Source organism: Lepisma saccharinum, chromosome 3 (genome assembly GCF_977018435.1).
Source record: "Lepisma saccharinum chromosome 3, izLepSacc3.1, whole genome shotgun sequence".
Classification (NCBI taxonomy): Eukaryota; Metazoa; Arthropoda; class Insecta; order Zygentoma; family Lepismatidae; genus Lepisma; species Lepisma saccharinum.
In genome coordinates this window covers 30,358,721-30,384,403 of record NC_139231.1, presented here as the reverse complement: position 1 = coordinate 30,384,403, position 25,683 = coordinate 30,358,721, and the positions used below count along the sequence as shown (strand labels likewise).

Genomic DNA, 25,683 nt, shown 5'->3' with positions numbered 1-25,683 from the left:
ATTAGGATAAATAAATACCTGGTGCTGGGTCATCAGCTAGTATCTAATAAATCATTGTTCAGTCCCTGGACACATGGTGTGTTTGGGGAGTGTCTATTAAGGAGTATAAAATCTGTTGCCTTTGAGGATTACTTTTAGTGGCCAAGTTGTAAGTGAAGTTGTATATATTATTTATATACATAAACACTAAACCCCTCTACATCACTTCACAGATAGATCTTCAACCCTGCTTGGCCAGTCAGCATATAAACGATGATCAGTGTAGCACATTCACTGGGAGAACTGTATGCCGACAACCATTTAGGGTCTGACAGTTGCACATAAGCAGCACTGAAGAAGGTTAACTAAAAATTTTCTGGTTGATTACGAACTTTATCAACCCATAACCTTCTGACAAGGTGGAGCTTGGGCCACCAAAATATAATCCTCCCTGGTACTTTACACATAAAAACAGGTCTTGACGTGACCACCAGACTAGGTGGAGCCTGGGCCACTGATAATTCTCCCCGACAACTTCACTTAAAACAGGTCCTTATGACCAGCAGACGAGGTGGAGTCTTGGCCACTGAAAATAACCCACACAGGAGAAGTTCACAATCACTGGGTGCTAATTCTGGCCTGTGTGGAGGAAGAAGCGGGGAGTGATCAAATAATTCTGTCAAATTATATGTAGTGAGATCTTGCATTTAGCCTGGAGTGTGACGGTGTTATCAGCAAGGAACTGTAAGTAAGCAGACCATTTCTGGGTTGCAAAGCGCTGCACATTAGATGTCTCTGTTGATTGTTAAGCCTGGAGGTAGGAAGTCAACTAGCAACACTCGGTGTATGTACCCAAACACTGTGCCAATGATCTTGAGAGTTGAATTGGTCTGCTTGAATTTGGTCTTTGTTGACGACGGTGTGTGCCTCTACTCCATGGACTGCCAATTCAATTAAGGAAGCAGGTGTGACACCCATGTCTCGTCACCTGCAGTGATCTAGCTCAAGAACCCACATCAAGAGTTTGCTACATGAAGCAGTTGACATACAGTAAAAAGAAAGCCAAATGCTCTTTGGCTGTTCTAGCAAGCAAGAGTTGAATAGAATCCATATCCAAACTGGCAGCAACCTAACAGCTGAACAACTGTTACGTAGATTAGATATGGCCAATCTTGTGAAGTGGTGACTATGAAACATGTTCAAAGTAGAAGGTCAGTGACGAAATTGTGAATCTTCTGTTCTCAAGACACTTTCTCTTCAAACTCGCACACCAAATTTTCGTTCAGCACATGCACTTGGCTGCTTCACTGATCATGCACATTTTGCACTTCTTACATTAAAGATTATGTCTAAATTCACAATTGAAGAGTTGTTTTTAATCAATAGATGGAAGGGCAATGCAGTTTTTTACATTCCTCCGTTCATACTCTGGAACCCAGAACAACAATGACTCTCGAGTTGAATGGCCAAGCATACAGAGTGTAAAGTTTATGTAATCATTTAGTGTTTGTGTTTAAAGAATATATTATTGTTTTATAGCAGTCTTGAGTTTCATTCTACTAAACATCTGTACTTGAATCAAGTCTATGGAATACAGTATTATAGTCCCCAACTCAAGAGACAAAGGTTTGTTACACAACGATGAACGATGAGTGAGTGCAATTTCCTATCACGTACATCCAGTGGCGGTGATTGGGTTACAAAAAAAGGGGGGGGGGCAAAGGCAGTTTACTTTCCATTGGTAAATAAAGTTTAGCATAATGCAGGAGTACAAGTGGGGGACAACTGCCCCCCTTGCACCTCCTAATCGTCACCACTGCTTGCATTGTGCAAACGAACACAAAAAACACATTATCAGTCCTACACAGGACACACACACATTTGTGCTCCTACCAGCAAGGAAACAGACAGTTCCTAACCCATGGTCTTCATACACCTCACCCAAATTGATTGACAAATGTCTACCAGTTCACAGTCCTTGCATTCAAGAAATCAATTACAGTCTGCATCGCACAGGTAGCAGGCAGCTCAGTTATCTTGAACATGTTTATCACACAGCAGAATGATACACCAGCATTAGCTGCTTGTAAAATAATAATGGAAAGCATCACACATGAGCAGAATTGTTACTGAAGTTTTAGTAGCATATAATCATCACATAGACAAGACAACATTCTATGTTGAGGGGATACAGAAACCAGTGCCCCAACAATGGCAAATGCTATGTTGAACAGCCGTTGAAGGTGGTCATCCGGTCATATTTGTGAAAGAACATGTATTTGACTGCAGAGCGAGCAGTCTTACTGTAGCATATTAAGAAATGTGGAAAGAAGGTAGTGCGTGAAGCAGGAGGCTTCGTTCATTGCTTTCGTGCAGTGGGAAGCCTTTCACCATCTGATTCATGAGTAATGGTGCAGTGTGGCATTGTAATCATGGCAGAAGAAACAGAAGGTGGTTAACTGCTTGCCTTATTATCCTGAGTAAACTCAGGCAGGTACTAGGTGCACTTTTTATATTATCCTGAGTATAATCGGGCCAAATTACTTTTTCTCATTCCATTTTTTTATCCCATACAAACTCATGAGAGGCACTCTGCCATGAAGTACAGCAAATGTCCATTTGGAAGCAGTACCTTACTCAGCTTGATGCTTGGAATGTGTAGAAGAGTGAGAGATGCAAAAGGCAAAAAGGCAAGTTGATTGGCAGTGAATCACGTTACTACTGCCCAGATTGCAATGTTCCCTTGTGTGTAGCTCCATGCTTCCGAGTTCACCACACTGTGCCTATCGATTTCAGAATGAAAACTGCAATTTGTAAGATTTTAAAAACATATCTACAACATTTAAAGGCAATATATTACGTTCAAGATTATTATTATGATAAAAATGTATGTCCTTCTTTAGCCCGAGTATACACAGGTTAATATATATACATATAGTAATGTTTATAAGTGAGTGAAATGAATTTTTTAAACTTACATTATAAACGTTTTGTAAAAATAAGTTTTCTTACATTATGTTCATGAAAAATGAACACTTTTCATGCATGTGTGTGTAGTCAGAGTTAACTTGGGATAATAAAGCATAAGTTCTATATATATAGATATTCTATATTCTTAGCTATATTTCAGGTAAAATATGTATTCTCAATAACAAGCATACAATATAGAACAAAGAAACGGGGTTTAAAAAATTTCAAAATTTGGGTTGTAAGGCAAGGGGTTAAGGGGAGAATGGGACACTTGCCCTTGCAGCATTTCTAACTTCTCTACATATGCCACTCACCCACTCCTGCTTACTGGTCTTGAGGTTCAGCTAGCAGGCAGGTAGCTCGTATTGCACGGAGCTCTTGCTTGCTTCCACAAATGTAAGCAAGTGTCTCAAACCTGTGCTACGTCATGGCAAGTAACACTCTTAGATACTGGCTCTGGCAAAATTACATGTGTAATATCAGCTTCACTTCATTCAACAAGTTTGTACTTACAAGTGCTTCACTTCACAGCTTACTGTCCTACAAACTTTTTAAATTTTTATAACATTATTTTCAGTGGTTAAGCTAGTATTCACGAAATTGTTGTGCGAGATTGAAATAAGCACACTAAGTCTGTAGTGCATAAGATTCCAGTGATAACTTGGAAGACTGCATTTTCCATAACATAACATAACTGACTTTCCCAACGACTATGGGAAGCAAACTGATCCAAAATCCATGTACAAAATCTTCATAGAATTAATTTTAAGTCCCTCCTTTCACAATTCTATAATTTCTAGTTTTTAGTAAAAATAATCATCTTTGCTTAGAAATATTATATTTAATGTAATATACTACATATTGAATATATAACAATGGACTATAAGTACAATATATGTCTTGCTGGCAAACAACATTGGCACAACTGCTTAAGTCATACAAAACTAATAATAATTTTCACAAACTTTTATTACAAAACTGTATGTAAATACATCTTCACAGCTGTAATAAAAACAAACAATGCTAATCCAATCTGTCTATAAACTGACATGTAGAGTCAATCTTAACAAATAGTTCCACTCAATGACTTTACAAAGTCTTTACAAGAGTTGTAAAAAAGCTGTCTTTTTTGAATGGATGTTTTCTCCAATAAAATGCTGACTTTTTTGGAAAAAAATTGAACATTTGGCATCTTTGACAATTGCAGCTAACCTATTTCACTTGCTGTTTCAGTTGTGAGTTTCAAGGTTCATAATGCCATATTTTGCAATTACCTAAATAGTTTTACATGGTGTAGCAGTCAAGAGACAAGTACTGGTCATTGCTTATAGTTATTATTGGGGGGGGGGGGGGGGGGCTGAACCAAAAAGCCAAGAAAAACTCCCACCCCAACAAAAACAGCAGTCTTTACCTTACCACTTTCAACTCTAGCCATTACATGGGTATCAACCATTTCCTTTCATCTTATAAATCATCATCAGCAACAAAGGGTGACCAGCAGTTCCTGCTCAAAATGAAACACAATGCTAATCACTAGGGAACGGATTTCTAGGTCCATACCTATTTTTATTTTGCTACGTCCTGGACATATGTTACTCAGAGATCTTTGCCTTTCATGTAACCCCTCTACTGAAATTATATAGAACCTAAAAATGCCTAAATTAACTATAAATTCCTATAAATGCCTAAAAGCCCTATTTTGACTTAAAAAATGCCTTTTTAACGATTCGTTAACTTCTAAAATAACTTTCATTAAGAACGACCCTTAATTTCCACCAGAAAGGTTTGAGACCCTTGAATCTTGAGACCTTGAGTGGCAAAAGAAGCAATGTAACAGCAAGGGTGGTCAACGTCTGTGCAAATTTACGTCAACTTCCAACGTATATCATGAAATTGGAAAAATGTGGAATGAACTGACTGGATGAGGTTTTCTCCATTGTTAGACACTTTACTTCCCAGGCAATTAAAAGGACCGTAAGTGTAACAAACAAAACAAAAGTGAGGTTTGTTTTGGGACAGAATCCTAGCTACAAAAACATTCAGTTTTTAAAACCGGGCCAGCATTATTTCCGGCTTTCAAGAGTGTAAGAGCAAGGGAAGATTCCAAGAATATGGAATTGGCTGTTTCAAGTGTCTGCTATGACGTGTAGGAAAGGCAACCCTGCAAGTGACCAATCATGTCACATATTTCCCCTTTGATACAACAGTTAGGTGAAAGGGAAGGTTTTGTGCGGGAAACTACAACTGCCCTAGTATAGAGGCTGTTCATCAAGGAGAGAAGACCACTGCAAACCTGCCTGCGGTTTGAGTTTTTTGAGCAAACATTAAGCACAGATAGACTAATTGGGACTGTACCTACAGTTTAAAGTGGGACCCGAACCACTAGGTGTGTCCAACTCATATTGAACCTACGACCTCTGAGTTACAAGTCGACAACGTTACCACTACACCCCGGGGAGAAAAAAAACATTGAAAAGCATACTCTGCTTCAAAATATGATAAAAGTTTAACATTGGAGAAATTGTTAATTTTTTATAATCAATGAATAGTATCCATTGCATTAAAAATAGTAACTTTTGTACACAAATTGCATTTAAAACCAGTTATTTCATAAAATTATTATTAATTATACCTATTAATTTATTGTAAGCATGTAAAAGTCCTAAATTCTTCTTTTTTACCACCTAAAAATCCATTCCCTACTAATCACAGTTCTTACTTTCAATCGCAAGGTGATACCACACCCATATCACTCTGCATTCAAAGAGAGGATCATCACACCACAGAATATTTTTGGAAAAAAAAAAAATATACATAAGTTATTTTACTTAATGAACATTTACTGAAGCCCCTACACATAGACTCACTAAGTGGCACATTTGCGGATCATCTGTGGCATGGCTCGTGATTTGCACTACATTCTATAGTGTTATATGCTGCTTAGAGTAGGGCAGTGTTTGCCATGTCACCCAATGGCGCCACATCCGTATTTATCTCTTTGGTATTTAGCGTTGCATTTCCGCCACTTTTGGGTAAGGACAATGATGAGGATAAGTAGGGATTAGTGATTGATAAAAGGACATGAACAAAGAACACCCATGCCCAGGCAGGACTTGAACCTGGAAACTTGGGTGGCGAGAGACTGAAAGTTAACACTTCCAAAAATGGCAGCGATGAACATTCCAAACTGAGCTGGTGGAATAATTATGTCAATAATATATAAGTATGCAAGTTTAATATATTAACAATGCTGTCTTCATTGCTTTCATTCTTTGTATTTATAGGAAATTACAATATAAGAATTTATACCAACAGTATTATTACCAAATCTGCAGTGTGCTACAGGACACAGAAAATGAACAATGCATGTTACTAAATAAGATTTAATGATTACTAACATAAATTTATTAATTATGTGCTTATTCTGGAATTGAGGTCAATGTGTTTCACAGAACTAATACCATGCTCAATGCTAGGTCTGTTTAACATAAAAGCCACAATACACAGTTCTGCTTTATACAAAATCTATGGTGATCCAGTCAGTAGGGTATCAGATTGCTATGCAGGAAACCAAGGTTTCATTCCCAGAGTGGGTGATCTATTATGGGAATTTTTCCTGCAATAACGTCCCTCCATGGAGAGGTTCTAGGATGTAAAAGTGGCCAGAGCAAGGTGTTTGTCACATCACTTCCTCAAATGGGTGAGATGAGTGGGGTCCTACCTCCATACCCCCTTACATGTCTTCGCTGCTAATGCAATATGCAGGGAGGTAGCCTTTCACGCATTTCTGTCAAGAGTTAGAATGAAATATACTGTTTGTTGTACGAGAGATTTGAAGGAATATTAGGAAGAGATGTAACGAATATCCACAGGATATTCCAACAGGCAGATCCCAAACAGAAATATGTGAACATGCACTGATAGAAAATCATGTGATTAAAATATGAGCATTTTTAAAAATTAAAACAGAGGACAGAAAAAGAAAACAGGTGAAGCCATTTGGTGTGAACAGTTTACAAACAATAGCAGTATAAATGATTAACAATATAAAGCTAAAATTTTAAAAGGAATTTCCCAACTTCCATTCCACTAAAGAAATGGAAGATATATATTTATTTATTTTATAAAATAATAATTTAACCAAACCAAATTCCAATGTCATAATGTAACAGTTTTTGGAACATTTATTGTTAATTGGTGGCTTGTAACCATTTAGTGAAAATTATTTAATAAATTGTTACTGATTATTTGACGACTTCTGTTTATAACTTTTGACAAGGACACATGTAAAATATATTGTGACGTTGAGAAATTGAAAAGGTTTAGTCCCTACAAGGAATAGCACAGTATTTATTAGTTCTACCATTCTGTTAATTACCGCAAGTTCACTTAAGGTGAAGGTCATGCAGTAACAGAAAACATTCACATGCACAGAAAAGAACTACAAAATATACCCACCACCAGATAATGAATAACCGGCTCTACATCAAACTAGCTCATTGTACCTAATATTGCAATGTATGATATTTTACTACAGGGCATCAATTACCTGCAACTAATTTTGTGTCATGCTATAAGCAACTGGTACAATTCTTTAGTCTTCTCATAGACTCCAAAGAATACAGCTCCACCGAAGGATATCCATGCCACACGAGGTACTATTCCTGCATACAGCCTGTAAAAGAATACCATATTTATTCATGCATAATGCACACTTTTTTCCAAAATTTTTAACCCCAAAAACTGTGGTGCGTATTACGCACGGAATAATTCAGACAGCCAACATGAAACCGTACAGGGTCGTTCCATGATTTTGGGACACTAGAATTGATTTTTCATATCTATGGAATCCTATCATGTTATATATATATATATCATTGTAAAGCTTAAATCCCGCAGTTTCTGAATATAAAAAAAAAGTGCTCCCTGTGCTTAGCACCACGCCATGAAGGCATATACGGGGTGTTGGGGTAACTAAATACGGAAACAGTATTCCATTCAAGATAACGACACTAATGTGAAATGCTGTTGAAATAAGTTCATCACAAAATGAAGGAATGTTCAGATTTTTATGGTACTTTAGATGAAAGAAAACATAAGGAAAAAGATAATAAAAATTAAAATGTATTACTGGCCTAATAATATGAGATACAAGAAGTGTGTAAATTCCTTAATGGAAGAAATCTTGTGCTGCTAACTGCTATTTGGAAGGTCCTGAATGTGCCTCGTATAAATGTTACATTAGTCACGGAAAGAAAAAGTATATATTTTGAAGTTCTTTTAGAAAAAGCAAAGAAGGAATGAGCAAAACCATGTATAAAAGTTTGAAGACTATTTCACATGATTTTTCACTTTGTAATGTAATGTTCTGAGACATCAAGAAAAGCAGTGCAACTCTGGCGGAATTCGAGCATGCACCTTCCGTAACATTGGATGCATATCAGCAGTATTTGTTGGGCGAGAATAATAGAAAATAACTTCCTGGGCACTGCAAATCCATAACGTAATTTTGATGTTGCTTTCTATTACAGAATAAATAAGGTGATTAAAGAGTGAAAGCTTTGGGATGCTAAACACAATGGAGGGAGGGAGAGGGAGGTGGCATGGGTTGGAGACTTATTGTTTACACAAGAGGATATTTTCCTGTTGGTCCACATAGCAACAAGTGACTCATTGAATAGGTATGATGTCATTCACTCTTGATCAGCACAGCAACAGCTTTACGACCTACAACTAAGAAAGCCATATGTTGAAATTGGATTGTACTGCGCATTATATATGAGATATAATTTTTTTATTACTTTTACCCATCAAAAACCAGAGTGCGCATTATACATGCACGCACACTATACACAAGTAAATACAGTATAACACTAAACATTTCCAGCATTGTAAGTCAGTATACATGGTGAAGTGGTAACCATTGTGTTGCAAAATCTGGGAGTATTAGGTTCGAATCTTGGTTTAGGCATGGGTGTAATTTAGGGATATGACGAAGCTGAAAATTTACCAATGCCGATTACTCACCGATAATTTTTGGAACCGATACCGATGCCGATATTTAACCGATTCCGATACATAAGATTATTAAACAGAAATGGGATGTTATTTTCAGCATGACAAAAATAAATTTTCTATGTACATTTCTATTGCATATCATATGTTGTATACATATATATTCTCAAGAGATGGGAATGTACATTTGCATCTACAAAATGTTCTGTGAACTTTTAAGAACAACATGGATTCTCAAGAGATTAAACATTAGTACACAAGCAGTTCTTTGAAATGCAAAATGAATTCCTGTTCTGCCAGATTCAACTTCAGAATCACGAGTTTTGGAATCACTTCAGGAAGTAACCTACTTCTTCTCTTATCTCAAATCTGTTCAGCAACACTGAACACTCAATCACTGAATACTGATGCAGCAGGTATGCCCAAGTATTTTCTCAGCACTTGCTTCAGGTTTGAATATTCATTTTTGAATTTCCAAAACAACAGCAGATCCTGGTTCAGCAATGTACTGTTTTATTTCAGATTTATAGTTAGGTTGATCCTCTGAAGGAGTTTGCAATAATTTTGTTACAACAACTCTACAATAATGACAAATCATAACCTAATTTTCAATAAATCTTACAAAACTAGAATATAAAACTTATTAGAAGGTAAAAACTCTAGTATAATCTGTTCCGGTTTAAATATCAGATTTTTGCCGATTCCGATATTGATGCCGATTTTCATACATCTGTAATCGGCTTCGGCACATCCCTAGTGTAATTGTATTCATGTTAGTTAGTGTTGCTTTTCTGCTACTTTTGGCTAATTGCAGTGACAAGGATGAGTGATAATTATATGAAATTGATGAAGGAACACTCACAAAGAACATCTTGCATGCCAGGATTTGAATTTGGGAACTTCAGCCACCAAGACAGCAGGTATTGAAGTATTAGTAAGTTTGATCTATTATCTAATTTCATCTTTCATCCTCATTGTCACAATTAACATAAGAAGTATAAAAGTGTAGTAAAATAACAAAGTAGAAATAGAATTATCACTGCAAATAAGCCAAGAGGTAGAAAACTAAGATAAAATAAACAAAATAATAACAGAAATTTCGTGCTTTTTGCTGGGTTTTGCAGAAGTTCACAAAGGTGAGAAATCAACTGTAATAAAAAAGAAGCAGACACTCTTTTTATTTGTCCATTACAATAACAACTGATCCTAATACAGTAAAATCAGAACCTTACATTCCAGGACTTTATATTTTCCCACTTCATACATTAAATTTTTCTGGCATCAATAAGCATAATGATATAAAACTATTATAAGTTTCTTAACCATAGTCCCATGAACAGAGATTCCACTGCATTATTTTTATTCAAATTTAAACTGATCTAGCTGATGAAGGCACATAGGGGAGGGAATGTGGAGGTTGTCATGTGACCAGCACCACTCTCTGGCCTTCTTTTCCCCCATTTATTAGAGGCTGGATGACCCCCCAGAGCAACTTTATACAGGGACAAGAATGGAAAAATTCCGACCTTAGAGCACCCTGGGAATCAAACACACATCTCTCTTGAGGTAATCAGGCACCCTCTCAAGTACAACCTTGGCTATATGTTTGTTAGACCTCCAGGTTTCGAAAAATGTGCAGGGTGTCAAATAATTAATTTAAAAGAAAACACTGACATGTATTTGAGGTTTATCACAGGAGGACATTTAAGAAGCTGCGGTAGTTCAGTCGTTAGGGCATCTGACTAACAAATGAGAGACCCAGGTTCAATCCCTGGCGGGGGAGAACCGGGACTTTTTCAACCTGTTCAAGCGGCTCCAGTGCCCACCCAGCATTGTATAAAGTGGGTACCTGGAGGAATCTGAGGGGTAAGAGGTGACCAGGGGCATGGTGCTGATCACATCACCCCCAGCTCGGCCGAGATCAAGAAAGTGTGGGGCCCTAACCCCACACCCCCTATACACCTTCATGGCATGGTGCAGGGGAGCACTTTACACACTTCCAGGACATCTGGGCCGAATTTATGTGTGGTAGTTTGTTTTTTTGCGTGGGGATTCATAAATTTAAAGGTTTACGAAACTATGCCAATAACCCAATGGTGTTATGTAATCACATCAGATATTATGTTATTAGTGAATTATTATATAGCAATATTTCTTAAAAATCACATGAACTCATGGTGATTTTTCTTATTTTATGTCATGTTCATCTATTTTGAATTATTATTTGAAATACCCATTACAAGGTCAAACCTAGAACCTTTGACAATGTGAGGTTGCAATATGTTCCACATATCTGTTTGTATCAGTTACTATGATTATCAAAAGCAAAAATCATGTGTATTTTATAAAAATAATATTTGTATATTTAAATTATCTTCAATAAGAAGACAGCAGATCATTAGGGTTAGGAACTCAATGAGTTTGTTACATATCAAATTATTTCAGTATCTGCAATGAATAAATTTTATGTTATTACTAGGGAATGGATTTTAAGGTGCAGCACCTTTCCAAAAAAAAATATAGCTGTTTTCATACCGATCGTTGGAGATATGTATTTTAAGACATGGAATCAAGTAAAATGAACACACTTTGCTGCACCTTTTCATGATTAGCACATGTATCCCCTTTTTACCCCCCTCTTTGATGCTTCAGCACTTTTTTCCTTTCATGTTTTGTTACAAAATTGCACAGAAAATTAAATGGTTTTCACTCTTCTTGAGCAGCTACATAAAATCATATAGTCTCATTTTGTAGAGTAGAACGAGAGCTGTAAAATGGCATAATATAATCATTGCAACCCCAATAGTTCCAAAGATAATGTAGCAAAACTGAAAGAGAAAACACAAACTTTAACAAAACCTATTCAGCAAAACCACAGTTTTCTATGCATGCATTATATACAGAAGGTGCAGAAAAAAAGATAATGACATTTTATCAGCACATTTTTTAAAACATTTTCAGCACCTTTTTTCCCCCTTTGCTGACCATAATTTTGCACCTTAAAATCCTTTCCCTAGTACTTTATATATATATATATGTGTGTAATATTATATTAACCCTGATCTACGGTCAGAATTTCCAGCCATCCCTGCATATGCACAACCTGAGGAGGAGTAAAGTGGTCACAGCATAGTGATGATCGCATCGCCTACAAAAATGTCTTGAGATGTCCCCCTCCCCTAATGTGCCTTCATGGCATTGTAGGATGTGCACAAGGAATCTTAATCCCAGGTTAAAGGTCATGTAAACTCCTTCCACTAACACTGGATTAAAAGAGAAAAATAATTACCCTGATACACCACTCTCCATGTACACACTTCTAATCACTGGCCATACATTTCCTTGAGCTGCCATATTTGATTTCTCTGCTAGCATTATTCTAGTCTTTGCCACATCAAGAGGTGTGGTCAGTCCAGCAGAAACACCACCTGCCAATAAAAAATTGAATTTCATTTCTTCATTCTTACCGTCAACCCAGAGAGAGTGTAATTAAATTATGATTGATTTAAAAGCAAAAGGAAAAAAAAAAGGTTCAAATTTGGTGATTCTTGATTTTCTTCGAGCTTGCAGTTCAGAAAACTAAATTTTCGATCATGTGTCACATGCCTTAGATGAGAAAACCCCTACCACAACATTATGGAGAGAAATTGATTCTGTAATTGAAATCTCATGTGAAGTTATGAAGCAAATTTTAAAGTAAATCTCTTGTACATTGACATGGCATAGTTTAATGGAACACTTTCATAATATTAAAATTTATAAATACTATAAACTCCTTTCAATTGCTACACTTTTCAAATATTGGTATCGGTTCAACCCTAGTCTTCCTCATGTTACTAGAAACATCCGCACTGCTCATATATAGCTTGACTTTTAGAAAATCCAGTTATGTGGGTTGATTTATATCAGTGCAGAGTTCATCCTACATCCAAGAGCATATGCAGGGGTGGGTTCAGTGGGTTCGGACCCCTTCAAATTCCTTTCTTCTTTTTGAAAATACTATGGTAGATTCAGCATACTTTCCGACGAGATACTTGATGTGGCAGGTACAGAAAATTCTCTCTGTGCACAGTTTGTGGATTCAGAAAATAACATCAACTAAAAGTTTTCTTTCTTTAGTTTCACACTGGGTAATGATATATCAGCTGAGAGTCTGACTTCAGTGGGAAACTGTTTTGGTACAGTAAGTGAAGTTTGTGTTTCTTTGGAAATAATACATGTAGAGGTGAAATAGTAAAAATAAATATATTGCATTATGTACCAAACTATTGTTAGTGTGTGAAACTTCTAGAAAAACATGATTCACTTCATGTTTTTGTTAAATTTCTTCAACCTTGTCAGTTAAGTGGAGCTGTCTGAGTGAACCATCCCAAGTCACAGTTGAAAAAAGGGACTTTCTTAATTGTACTCTTTATCTGAGAAAAGTTTTACTGTACAGTTGTGAAAGTATTTAGAGCCCTCATCACAATTTAGCCTCTGCTCTTTCTTAGCCAAGAGACATCACACAACTGCTTCAGAGACTTTGGGAGATTTCAGATGAAGAGTTCAGCAAAATATTTCAAACTGCTTCTGAATAGTGTCAACAGACATTCAACTCTGAAATTATGATCCCAAGAATAACAAAATACACGCACAAAAAAAAACCTAGATAACTATCCTTGAACTATTATTATAGAGGGGGCACGTGCCATCGGCCTTGGGGGATGGTCATCCCCCCAAATTATCTTTCTGGATATGCCCCTGCCCACATCCACAAGTTCGGCATACACACTTCTTTTGACAGTGACACACCAAGATGGGTGTTTTATAATTTTGTACTGGGGTAAGTTAGCATCCTTGCTTCTGCCACTATGCACTTTTGAAAAAACGTACATTTTTATGAATATGTCATAATTAACCCCATAAATCATCCTGTAATGCACAAAATGCATAAAAATTGATCATTAAATACCCATGGAGACCATCGACACACATCAAAAACTATTGCAAGCAATTCAAGAGCTGTCCTTTATTCATGCTTCTTTTTACTTCATACAAAAACGTTTTTACACCTTAGTAAGTTTTCCACCATACTAAACATTCATGAAGAGCATGATTTTCTTGTTTATTGTTTCAAAAATATCAACATAGACAAAGTTAATACCCAATGTAAGTTTTATGTGTCTATCGCTTTTTGTACAAGTTACGTAGTCAAAATCTTGGTTGCGTGACTTTTTAGACACCCTGCATATTGGATTTTGTATATAATAATCAATTGAATGGTTTTCGTTGAATTTCTTGCACAAAATTTGTAATTAAGAACAATTTCAATTCTAGAATATTTAAATGCATTTGTTAATTCCGTGTCCATACCAATTAAAGAAGTTTATGCACCTGCCAAAGCTCCACACAGAGACACTTGTGACGGGGTGAGTTCATGTTCAATCCAATTGCTCCATAGCTTCTTGAGGAACTCCCAAAGAGGAAACTGGATGAGCGAAAATGGTATCTCACGAATCAGCATGCTGCGGAAACCTCGATACAGCCCTCTAACACCTTCTTCCTTTAGAGTGTGGTCCAGAATGTGTAACGATGTGTGAGGTGATGTTTGCCTTCTCTGCTTGATAACCTCTACAGGAACTCTGACAGTACAAGCCATCTGAAAGCAAGTTACTAGATACGTCTACTAAAATTATACTGTAAATAGTTTAAAACAAGTACAACAAATGTGAAAAGTTGTACTTAAACATTTAAAAAAGTTTTAATTCCTGAGATTCCCTGATTCAGGAGCCAGAAAAAATGGTTGCAAAATGTTGGATTATATCAACTGGAGACCAATCGATTGTAAGCACAACTTAAAAAAAAAAATGTGTTTAATCCTATTGTGTGGTTATGTTAGCATACAAGGAAGTGTTGAAATTGTGTTAACCCTTTGCGACCGGGGAAACACGATCGTGAGGGTAGGTATTTGAATTTTTTCCCGTTAGGAGAGATCGCTTCTCCGACTCAAACCAGAATGCAACGCCGGTGCTAGTTGTGCACTTCATTACTCTTTTGTTTGTATGACGTTACGGCTTTGGCTGGTGAATTTGGAGGAAAGCAAAAAGCAGCAACAAGTGGATGCAATGAGTTCCAGAGGTAAGTTCCTTGTTTTTGTTGCTTGTTGTTTCAGTTTTCAAATTTAAATAGTGAATTCTTTGTCTCAAAAGTGTCAGATTTGAAGTAAGATTATTAGTTTCGCTTGCTGTATTAATGTATGGTTTGTATTGTGATGTAAAAAGTAAGTCGCACGATCGTGAGGGTCAGGTCTAATTTAAGCTCACGTGCAGAATAATCTTTTGTTGTGAAGTGTTAGTTGTACTTGCTGTAGATCTTTTGCTTGAGAAGGAATGAAAATATATTGCTTGGTGGAAACGTATCTTCACTTGAAGTCATTTATTGTTGTTTTTTGTGAATACATATTTTCCATAATAATATGTAATATTATGCATAATATATATAAATATATTATATTATTCTTTCCAGCTCTGTCCAATGATGTTGTCTTGCAGCTGCTAGAGGACTCCGACATTGATGGCCTCTCAAGTGAAGGTGAAGAAGCAGCTGCAAATCGTGGAGGAACATGGGAACAAGCTTTGGAAGGTCCAACCTTTGATAGATGCTGTGAGAAACGGGTGCAAATCAATACCGCGAGATTTCTCAAGCTATTCCATTGATGAACAGATGATCCCATTCACAGGTTGCCGCAAACTGAAACAGTTCGTAAAAAACAAACCACGGCCTGTAGGTTTAAAAAATTTCGTTGTCACCAGTTCATCAGCAATTGTCCTAGATTTTGAAATATATCAAGGACAATCTACTCCAGTCGAGCGCCCTGAGCTAGGACTTGGTCCATCTGTTGTGTTCCGACTTGTTTCTTCCCTTCCACAAGGTAGTTTCGTTTATTTTGACAGATTTTTTGTAAGACTTCCATTACTGGAAAATCTTTGGAAATAGGAATAGAAGGGACTGGATCAATAATGGCAAACAGGATTAAAGGTGTTAGGTTACATGAAGGGAAAATGCAGAGAGGTGAATCTTACGAGAGGTATGACAAAATAGTAATTGTGGAATGGCAAGACAATAAGAAAGTGCTCATGGCATCAACATGTTGTGGAATTGAGCCAGTTTCGCAGGTAAAGAGATGGAGCAAAAAGAGAATAAATATATTGAAGTTACATGTCCCTCCATTGTGAAAAGGTACAATCAAAGTATGGGGGGTGTTTATGTTTGTGATCAGCAAATAGAGTACTACAGAACATGGTTCAAAACAAAGAAGTGGACCTTGAAAGTGACATTACACTTCCTTGACTTATGCGTTGTAAATTGTTGGCAAATGTACAGGGAAGATTGTCGATTAAATAAGTTAGGAAGGAAAGACACAGATGATCTCCTTAAATTTAGGCTGCAAAAAATCTTACAAACTGTAATTAATGTAAATATATTATTTACCCTATAACTACAACCATTAATACAGTCTCTCTCTCTCTCTCTCTCACACACACACACACACACACACACACACACACACACACACACTCACTCACTCACACTCACACACACACACACAAGTAATTAAATTGTCTTTCTCTAATATAATCCCGGACTGTTCATTTTGAAAGTAATAATTATATGGTACATTATGGTAGTAAATAAGGCCTAACACTCACTATCGTGAGGGTACTATCTCTAGAAAACTAGATGTGGCAAAAAAATTTCATTACGAATTTTGTGTTTTGATGCACCCAAACATCAATAAAATTCAATTTGTGACAAATTATTCATCAGAAATCTCTCTTCGGTCGGAAAGGGTTAACCCATTAATGCCGAAACAGCATTTCAAGTATTTTTTCAAATTCCTTTTTTGAAATGTCATAGTTGAGGTACAAATAAGGTGAAAAAACATTTTTTTTGTTAAAACTAATTTTATTTGCCTTCATTACAGTCTGGCAGATTTTCCTGCCATCAGGCATTTAAGATAGAAATTTCAACTACTTTTTAACTTCCTTTGTAATTATTATTTTTTCTTATTTAGCTACTTAACAAGAATTTTAATACATTGGTACCTATAGCATAACCTATTTATATGGAATATATACAAACACAGAAACATACAATAGTTTCAAAAATGTACTCTAAATAAATTTCTAAGAAGTTACATATTTTAGCACATAGTTCAACAGGAAGCAGAATTTTCAATCAATCTCTTGAACATCAGTTAAAATCTGCTCCATAATGTGTCCCAAGCCTTGAAGTACTCAGGATGGACAGCAGATACACATTTACCACAATTGTATGTAGTACGTTCTGAACATTTCTTACATCTTCAATTAGGTTTATTGCTCTTCACAATTCAATGTTCAGCGTTATCATATTAAGAGTGCATGCTGTATCTCTTTTCTCAGAAATGGTGACCTGGTAACCCTTCTTGGTACTCCCAATTGCTTGTAGAGTAGGTCTTACTTTCTAGTGACAATCATTGGCTTATTTTCATATTATCAGCAAAATGTAGGTGGCACATAATGTGATCAAATATATCCCATCTCATGGCACCAGATACCATTACATTGTGTATATCTAATGCAACACTCCAATGCATATGGTGCTTTGGTAACCTACAATACTCAGAAACAAAAAGTATTCTAATGAAGATTAGATTATTTTATTTTGTTATTGACTCAGTACGTAGATTTCTCTGAATTGCATAACTCTGAGTTTGTTCCACAATCATATCAACAAAATGTGCTGATAACATCAATTGGAAGAAATCCAGAGATGGTCTAAGTGTACTTGCATAATCCACAGCAGTTGGAGAGAACAAGGGATGAAAATTTTGTACTTTGCTTTCAACATGCCTCTCGGGCAATGCCCATTTTCTTTCTTCTTTGCATTTGTGCTTCTGAGGTTGTGAATCTCCATTACCAGGATTCTTCAAATTTTCTGCGTATCTCTGAGACAGTACATCTCCTTTTGTTTGGAGAATTCTCCTTGGCAGGTGTTCCGGTAGTTCTCTGTTTAGTCTGTTTTATCCGAGTCCACATCTGTATCTACTTCAAGGTGTTCAACTGCTGCAGAAGAGCAATACTACAGCCATTTCAGTGGCGTGCCCAGGATTTTCAATAGGAGGGGGCATAACTATACATTTTTTGGCAGTCATCCCTCATTTTGCCATCATTTCCTGCTTTTGAAACCCCTTTTTTAGGAATACTGAGCCAGAGAAGGGGTTATGACCCCCACTAACCCCCCTTCCTTAGGCATGCCACTGAGTCATTTGTCTCCTTATCTGAGTCTTCAGTGAGCAGGTCACAAATGTCACAGAAAGAACCTGTAAGAACAAATAGTAAGTGTACCTTGTCTTTGTACATATTACTGTTTTCATGTAATATAATGGAATAATAGTAGTATTATAATAATAAAAGTTTAACATTACTTTTCAATCATTGTTGTTTTGAGGACTAAGATGCAAACTGTAAATCAGCAATTAAAATTCAGAATTTTGGGGACTGCGGGAAATGATACTGTACTGAACAAGGTGCCAAAATTGGGGGAGGGCAGGCAAATACAGTATATTTCCCTTTGTAGATAAGTTTTAGCATAGTGGGGGGGGGGGGGCAAAAGTGGCAAAAAGTGAGGGGGCAACTACTCCCCATCGCCCCTCTAATTGTCGCCACTGGACCGAAGCCAAACATCCCATTACATTATAGTATGTTAAATATTATTCTGTAAAGCACAAGTTTGTAGAAATGTGCAGTACAAAAAACATAAAAAGAAAACAATTATGACGTTCTCTGAATTGTTTGTCATATTATATTATATTATTTTTTGGCATATTATATGCTATAATTACAAATCGCTTATTACAATGAAAAAGAGACATTTCAAGATCAGAATTCATCTATTAGTTTACAAAAATACAGTAAAACATATTTGTACTTTATTTGAGGAGCTGCAAGCCATTTTCCTTCCTATTCTCGCAAGCACACGAGAATTGACTACTTGAGAATGCACTAAGTCACGAAACTGCATCAGCATGGTCAACAAAGAAGGTTGGAGGTCTAAACATTCAAGCAGTTGCATTTTCAGATCAATTAATCCATTTCTCTGGATCCTGCCATCCGCATTAATGGGTTAAAATAAAATGTTGAATCAGTCTTATTGTTTATATATATTGTTCCCATTTAAAATTGAAAAAATGCATAAATTACTCTCCAAAGACGACCATATTTTATTATTTGACATGATATCCTTCTGCATTTTCTGGAAATGGCCAGTGTCCCAAGGAAAGAATTTGACAGCATGGTGAAAGAAGTATGAAGATTCCATGGGATCAGAAAACTTATTTTAAACAACTGGTATAGGCTGTAACTGCATAACGGGTCGCAAAGCAAAAGAAGAAGGAATCATATCAACACTTCACAGGAAGCTTCAGTAAGATCAAGTATTGAAATGTACAACCTAATCAATAGTGATATTACAGTAAATTAGCATTTATTATTAATCAGCTATTATTTATTGTGTATCAGAAATTCTTTAAATCAAGCATGTTGATGAGATGACTTACAATCTCATCATCAGACGTTCAGGTTTGAATCTCAGTCTGGACATGGATCTCTCTCTCTCTTCATAATTTTTATCTAATCATCATACTCATCATCACAATTAGAAAAAAGTAGCAGGAAAGTGACATAAAATAAGGAAATGTGAGGATATGTCAATAATAGAAATACAGCAGTAAAAAGAGTTTGGTGCCAGCATTATTAAGAATGAATAAAATTCCCAAGTCTGTAACGCTTTAAGAAATGTTCTGTTTTTAAAGCTAAATGCCATGAAGGCATATGAGGGATGTGGATCCGATGTAATCAGCATCATGCTCTGGCTATATTTACCTCCCCCTCTCCATTTATTAGAGATTAGGTGACCACACAGTGGCTTCACACATGGAAAAATTTCAACCCGATATCACTCGCCTTGAGAAAAAAACGTGGATCTCCAACAAAGCAGTCAAATGCCCTATCAAATGGATGGCTCTTCTTGAAAATGTTACAAACATTTATGCTTGTTGTAAGGTTTGTGGGCAATAGTTGTTTCATTGTTAAATAAACTGATTTAACGGTTAAACATGACCCATGGCTAGCTGGAGGTAAAAACAAGCTGGCATGGTTAAGCAAATGATTGTAGCTGTACATGTCATACATGTGACAGAGCCCGACACAGCTATCTTTGCCGTTGCACAGATACCAATTTCTGTTTCGTCTCCCTCTCTCTTAGCATCACATGTTCTACCCTACTCGCCAACCTTCACCATTGTTGCCATATTGTCATTCCATTCCTGGACACACTCACGCAATCATCATTGAAAACAATTGAATAGCGCTCCAGCTTGCGGTTCACACCGTTCGGCAGGGACGGTAATGTGGCAATATAGCAAGGCGTAGTGGTTGCTTCTTTTATGCAGTGCATGTTCATTGGCTAGCTAGTGACTAGTGTTGACAAATGTAAATATGAAGCACTATTTCTGTTACGGAAGGAGAAAGGCAAAATGACTGAGTTTTGTTGGATTGGAAGCACCATATTTTTATTTTAAGTATTTGACTGGTTTGACATTGTGTGCATGTATTGTGTGTGTGTAAGTGAAAGTGCATGTGTTTGGTTAGTGAACGTTACATTCCATAATGCCTCCAGTATTATTGTTCATATTTCATCACTTTAGAATTGCTCAAAAGAAATAAATTATGTGGATGCATGAGCATTTCAACCCTCGTCTCCGGCACCGGCACGTGTTCTTGTAGAAATTGCATGATGGAAGCTGTTATTTTTGCTGCTTAATGCGATGCATGTTGTTGTTGTTTTTTTTTTGTTTTTTTTTGTGTGTGTGTTAAAATTGGCTAGTTTTGATGGGTGACAAGTTCATAACAAAAGAAAAAGCCACGCGGCTTATCGTCTGGTGGCAATATATGTACATCTTATTCTTATTGCGGAAGCCGGTATCGTTTGTAAATGTACAACAAAGGCAGCCAACTGTTGGCCATCACCGAGAGGCAATAATACTGCTTAAGGAGGAGTGTTTGTGGTCCAATTGTTGCTGTTTAACACATTCGCAAGTTACACTGTTCTACAAATTTTCACTTTTTTCTGTTACAGAAAGGAAAGTAGCTCTTTCTTACTGAAATTGACCTCCTGAACACGATATGAATTTCATTTTCTAAGATTGGCTCTTAATTTCAGTTAAGGAATAATTCATGTTACCCATAAGCAATGCGTTGGCTCTTATTTTCAAGGTAGCATAATTCATGTTACATAACAATCAATCATAATCAATGTGGGCATAACTTAATAAATGTATTAAGAGTGCAAGCAAAAGGAGGCCAGGGGGGCACTTGGGAAGAATTAATACAATTCAAATTTTGAAATTAAAGTGTGAAAACATAGATGAGAGATGAGGTGAAAGACAGACACAAATTAACTTAATGCTGGTGATGCTTTATGATAATTCTCTTAACTGGGGGAAAGCATAACTCTGTTTCCTCCACTTTAAACACTTCCGTATTCAACGTCCTCATATTAGTAAAGATTGGGTACTCTCATTTCTGTAACAAAACGTGTGTAGAACAGTGTTATTAGTTCTCAAACCAGTGGTAGTGTCAGTCGTGCATCACATGTCATTGCAGTTCCAGTGTGGAAGGACTTATTGGGAGTGAACAGTTAAAATGCCACCAGGCTCATTAATGCAATGGAAAAATAATAAAATAAATTGTTTAATTTTATTTGAAATCACTATGAAGAAGTCTTCTTTACATCATTTTGGGTAATTTTACGCAATGATTAGTCCACATTTAGCAGTTTTAGTCCATATGTATGTACATATAAAGCCACTTGTTAGCACATATAAATCCCAGCCCTGGTTATAATGCATGGCGTTTAAAACTTAACGTTAGATAGAGCTGAGTTCTCTAATTTCCTTGTTCTACGAACAGCTGTGCCTCGGTGCACTGTAGCGATTTTTCTATTGAGCAGATTAGCAACACTGGTTCTCCCGTTGTACTGCGCAGATTGCGGCAGAAATATCTGGGTTTGACTATAACTGTCCACGATTTGTACTGTATTTGCAAAAGTTGTATCCTTATCTGCCACCTAACAGAGCCAGTGTACATAAACGTTTCTTACTGGAAACTTGCATGCTAACTTGGTAGGTCAATTGTTGTGCATTGCTATGGAATATCTGTTATATCACAGACCCAGATTAGATTCCTGTTGAGCCATCATATTCATATAATGTTTCAGTACACTAATATCTCTTCTGTGTGCCATAAGCTATGATATGAATATTGGTTAAAACATTCATCAGCAGTAGGGTAAGATCTTTCTCTTCACAACATGAAGGACCTACTGATTGTGGAGATGATCAGCGCCTCTACTGGAAGAATTTTTCTGAAGAAGGTTGCATCCAGTGTTGCGTTTGTGTGTTCCGGTTCACAATTTTTCTGTCAAGCCAAAACAAAGACGACTTTTAAATTTGTTTGAGGAACTGTACACTATTATTTATCTACAACATATGAGGTTTCATTCATTAATGTGACTTTGAAATGTTACTATTATATACATAAAGAAAAAATGGGAAGTCTTACCCCAAATGCAAGGTAAGATGAGGTTTATTCCATTCTTTTTCCAAAAGTACAATTGGTTCCAAACACTAAGGATGCTTTTTGTTCATTTTTACAGGGTTTTCTATGCAGTAAAACAATTTCTAATAAGAAAAACCATTTAATACTCATTGGTGAAACATTAAGTAACAAATCTTGTCCTGCTTTTCTCTACAAAATTGTATAAGTATTGCAGATTTCTGTATATTACTTACAAATTCTCCACAAGATGCTGCAGCCATGTGTACAAAAGGTGCCCACTTCTCAGAAACATGGGATAAGCCAACTTTCTTCACTGTATCATAAGTGCAGAAAAAGACAGCAGCTATGAAATGCACAAGAGAACATTGTTAATGTCAGAAATGAGAGTACTTGTGAATTCTCTTGTAAACCAAAACTTAATATTGTTGCTGTATTTTGATAGAACTGACAAAGTATGGATACACAATTAATGATATACATAATTGATATTCTAATGATCCAATGTAACATTTCAAATCTTCCAAATAGAAAATGAACGATTCACTTCATCTCCTCAATGTGCATAACTGACTGCTGCTGAGAAAACAAAATTACATATTATGCCATTCACTTTTACCAAGGGTGGACAGTATTTTAAATGCACTTTCATATGTTCATGCAAAGAATATCTCATGCTACGCATTATCATAAAACACTAAACACTTCTGAACAGACAACATGGCAATAGGCAAAATCGCCTTGCACTTAACTGCACCCCAACCGCTGGGCATCATGGACAATTTGGAGGAGGTTTTTATAAAGGTTTCTTGCTAATACATGTACGTAGAGGTGCCATAAGAGTGAGCAGAAATGACAGAAACCAAGCTGAACAGTGTTGTTGTGTGTCAACAGTCACTCTTGTGAACCCAAAGAATAATTTTATCTAATACAGGAACAAGATAGATTGATCAACAATATTGATTCTGGTCAATATAGGAATATCAATACACCACCAAATTGCCAAAGTTTTAATGATTTTAATTTTTATACATAAGTTGTAATTTAATACCAAATACCACCAGTTTGTTGTGTTTTTAATTAATTTATAATTCAAATATCATGGTTTTGTAAAGTGGATGTCAAAATATGCAGTTTCTATTTTATAAGGAAAATCCATTACAGCCACCTACTTGCAAACATTAATTAAGGAGGTTTATGATCCATTCAGGTTCTTCAAGGAACATTTGTAATTTTAAATTGCAATCGTCAAAAATTTCACATCAGTCTATGCTTATTACAGAGATGAAAAACTATACTACTGACAACTGACTAAATGATAATTACTGATAAATTTAATAATAGCACATATTATCTGACCTCCACATATCCCATATGTGTAGCCTTTGAACATTTTTTGTTCAACATTAATAATAATAATAACCTGTGGTGGAACAGCCCATTGAGGGGCCCAGGCCTACCTACCGACTGCCAGCCTCACATCCACCTGCCGAGGTGGGAGATCGTCCAACCAGTTGATGTGTGGTCAGCACGACAAACCCCCCAGTCGTTTTAGGTTTTCTTGACTGGCTTATGCTACTGATTTGTAGCTCCCCAATTTCCTCAAAATGGTGGGTGATCACCGGTCCCATACACAGGCCGAAATTTCAGGAGAAAAGTTGTAATGCATTCCACAGGAGAGTCAAACCTGCACATGTCCCGTAGTAGAGCAAAAAGGATGACACCTTAGACTCCTCTGCCACAGTGCGGGACTATTGAACATGAAACTAATGTATATTTATAAAGATTAAAATATGTTATTATTGTACCCAAACAAAAATACTCCCTTTAAAAAATAATCATTATGAGAATAAAATATAATTTATATAACTGTATTTACTTTTACTATATTTTTATGGGACAAAGTTATTAACAAACTTTCTTTTTTCGATAGCTTTCTGCACTGCTTTTGCATGTATTTTTCTTATTCCCTTCTGTTGCTTTCACTACTCCTTGCATGAGCTATGCCATGTTGACTCTATTTATCTTATTTTCCTCTGTAGTCTCTTCATATATTGGGTTCTCAGCAAGAAGCTATCATATATTCTCAAAAATGCAGTAATGAAAAAATCCATTTGCAGTTCCAAAAGCAAATGCTGACTTTGCAGACCTTTAGAAAGAAAGAAAGAAAGGGGGAAAACCTGACAAATTGTAGACTAAAACACTACATACACAGATGAGGGTACAATTTCAGTTTTGAATCTTATAAAAGGTCAGGTTTACAAATTTTCAAGAGCACTAACTCCAATCCATGAAATTCTACCATACTCAAAAAATGTTGTAATATAACACTGAACAATAGTGCACTACAATTTTGTAAATAAAATTTTACATAAATTAGAAAAATCATATGAAGCCAGGACTTTCTCGGGGTAACTCTGTTAGCAGAGCGATGGCACGATATACCAGACACCTGGGTTCATGTCCTGCTCAAGCATGCATTTTCCACTTGAAGAATTTGCAGGCATTAGGAGAAAATCTTAATGCAAGGGCACTTACCTCCCTGTCCAAGCACAAGGGATAATGGGATGAGATAAATACATCAATATCAGTGGATATTATGTTGAAAACAAAGGGATATGTAATAAACAGTTTTCGTGTTTGTATACATTTCGGCAATTTTTATAGCCTTCTGTCTCACATTTGGGTCATTCCATGTCAAGTGAACCAAATGTTGGTTAATTTTGAACGTGACCATCTCTGATTTTATTCATAGTTAGTTGTTATGAAGTACCACTTAAGGTAGGAAAAATTGCAAAATTACAGATTTGTATCTGTTGTAGTTCTCCAGTTAGAACCCTCTGAAATATGGAAAAAAAGCACAATTTTTGGCACACACGCAATCACAAAAAAACTCATAAATCAAGCTAGAATTGACGTGGAAGGTTGGGATAAGAACCAAATTGTTGTTTTTGCTATGAGCTTTAATTACATATACCACATGACTATTTTTCAAATTTGTTTCATTGCAAGGTCATTCAAACTTTTTTTGAAAATCAAAATTTTCAAAAACCTATATTTTGAAAATTTTTAAAAATGCACA

General features: G+C 36.2%; 1 protein-coding gene across 4 annotated transcripts in view; it reads right to left on the bottom strand.

The window, feature by feature from the left end:
* Nucleotides 1-3,899: 3,899 nt before the first annotated feature.
* The window catches only part of LOC145984954 (mitochondrial S-adenosylmethionine carrier protein), a 55,190-nt gene continuing 33,406 nt past the window's right edge, over nt 3,900-25,683 (bottom strand). For 3 of the 4 annotated variants that reach the window (XM_083118385.1, XM_083118388.1, XM_083118389.1), the window contains 4 exons: nt 22,838-22,947; nt 14,338-14,602; nt 12,254-12,392; nt 3,900-7,624 (listed from right to left, as the gene is read on the bottom strand). In XM_083118385.1, the coding sequence (XP_082974511.1) occupies nt 7,516-7,624; nt 12,254-12,392; nt 14,338-14,602; nt 22,838-22,947 (623 nt within the window). In that variant the 3' untranslated portion in view covers nt 3,900-7,515. The remainder of the gene's footprint in view (nt 7,625-12,253; nt 12,393-14,337; nt 14,603-22,837; nt 22,948-25,683) is intronic. The other variant, XM_083118387.1, reaches the window with a different exon arrangement.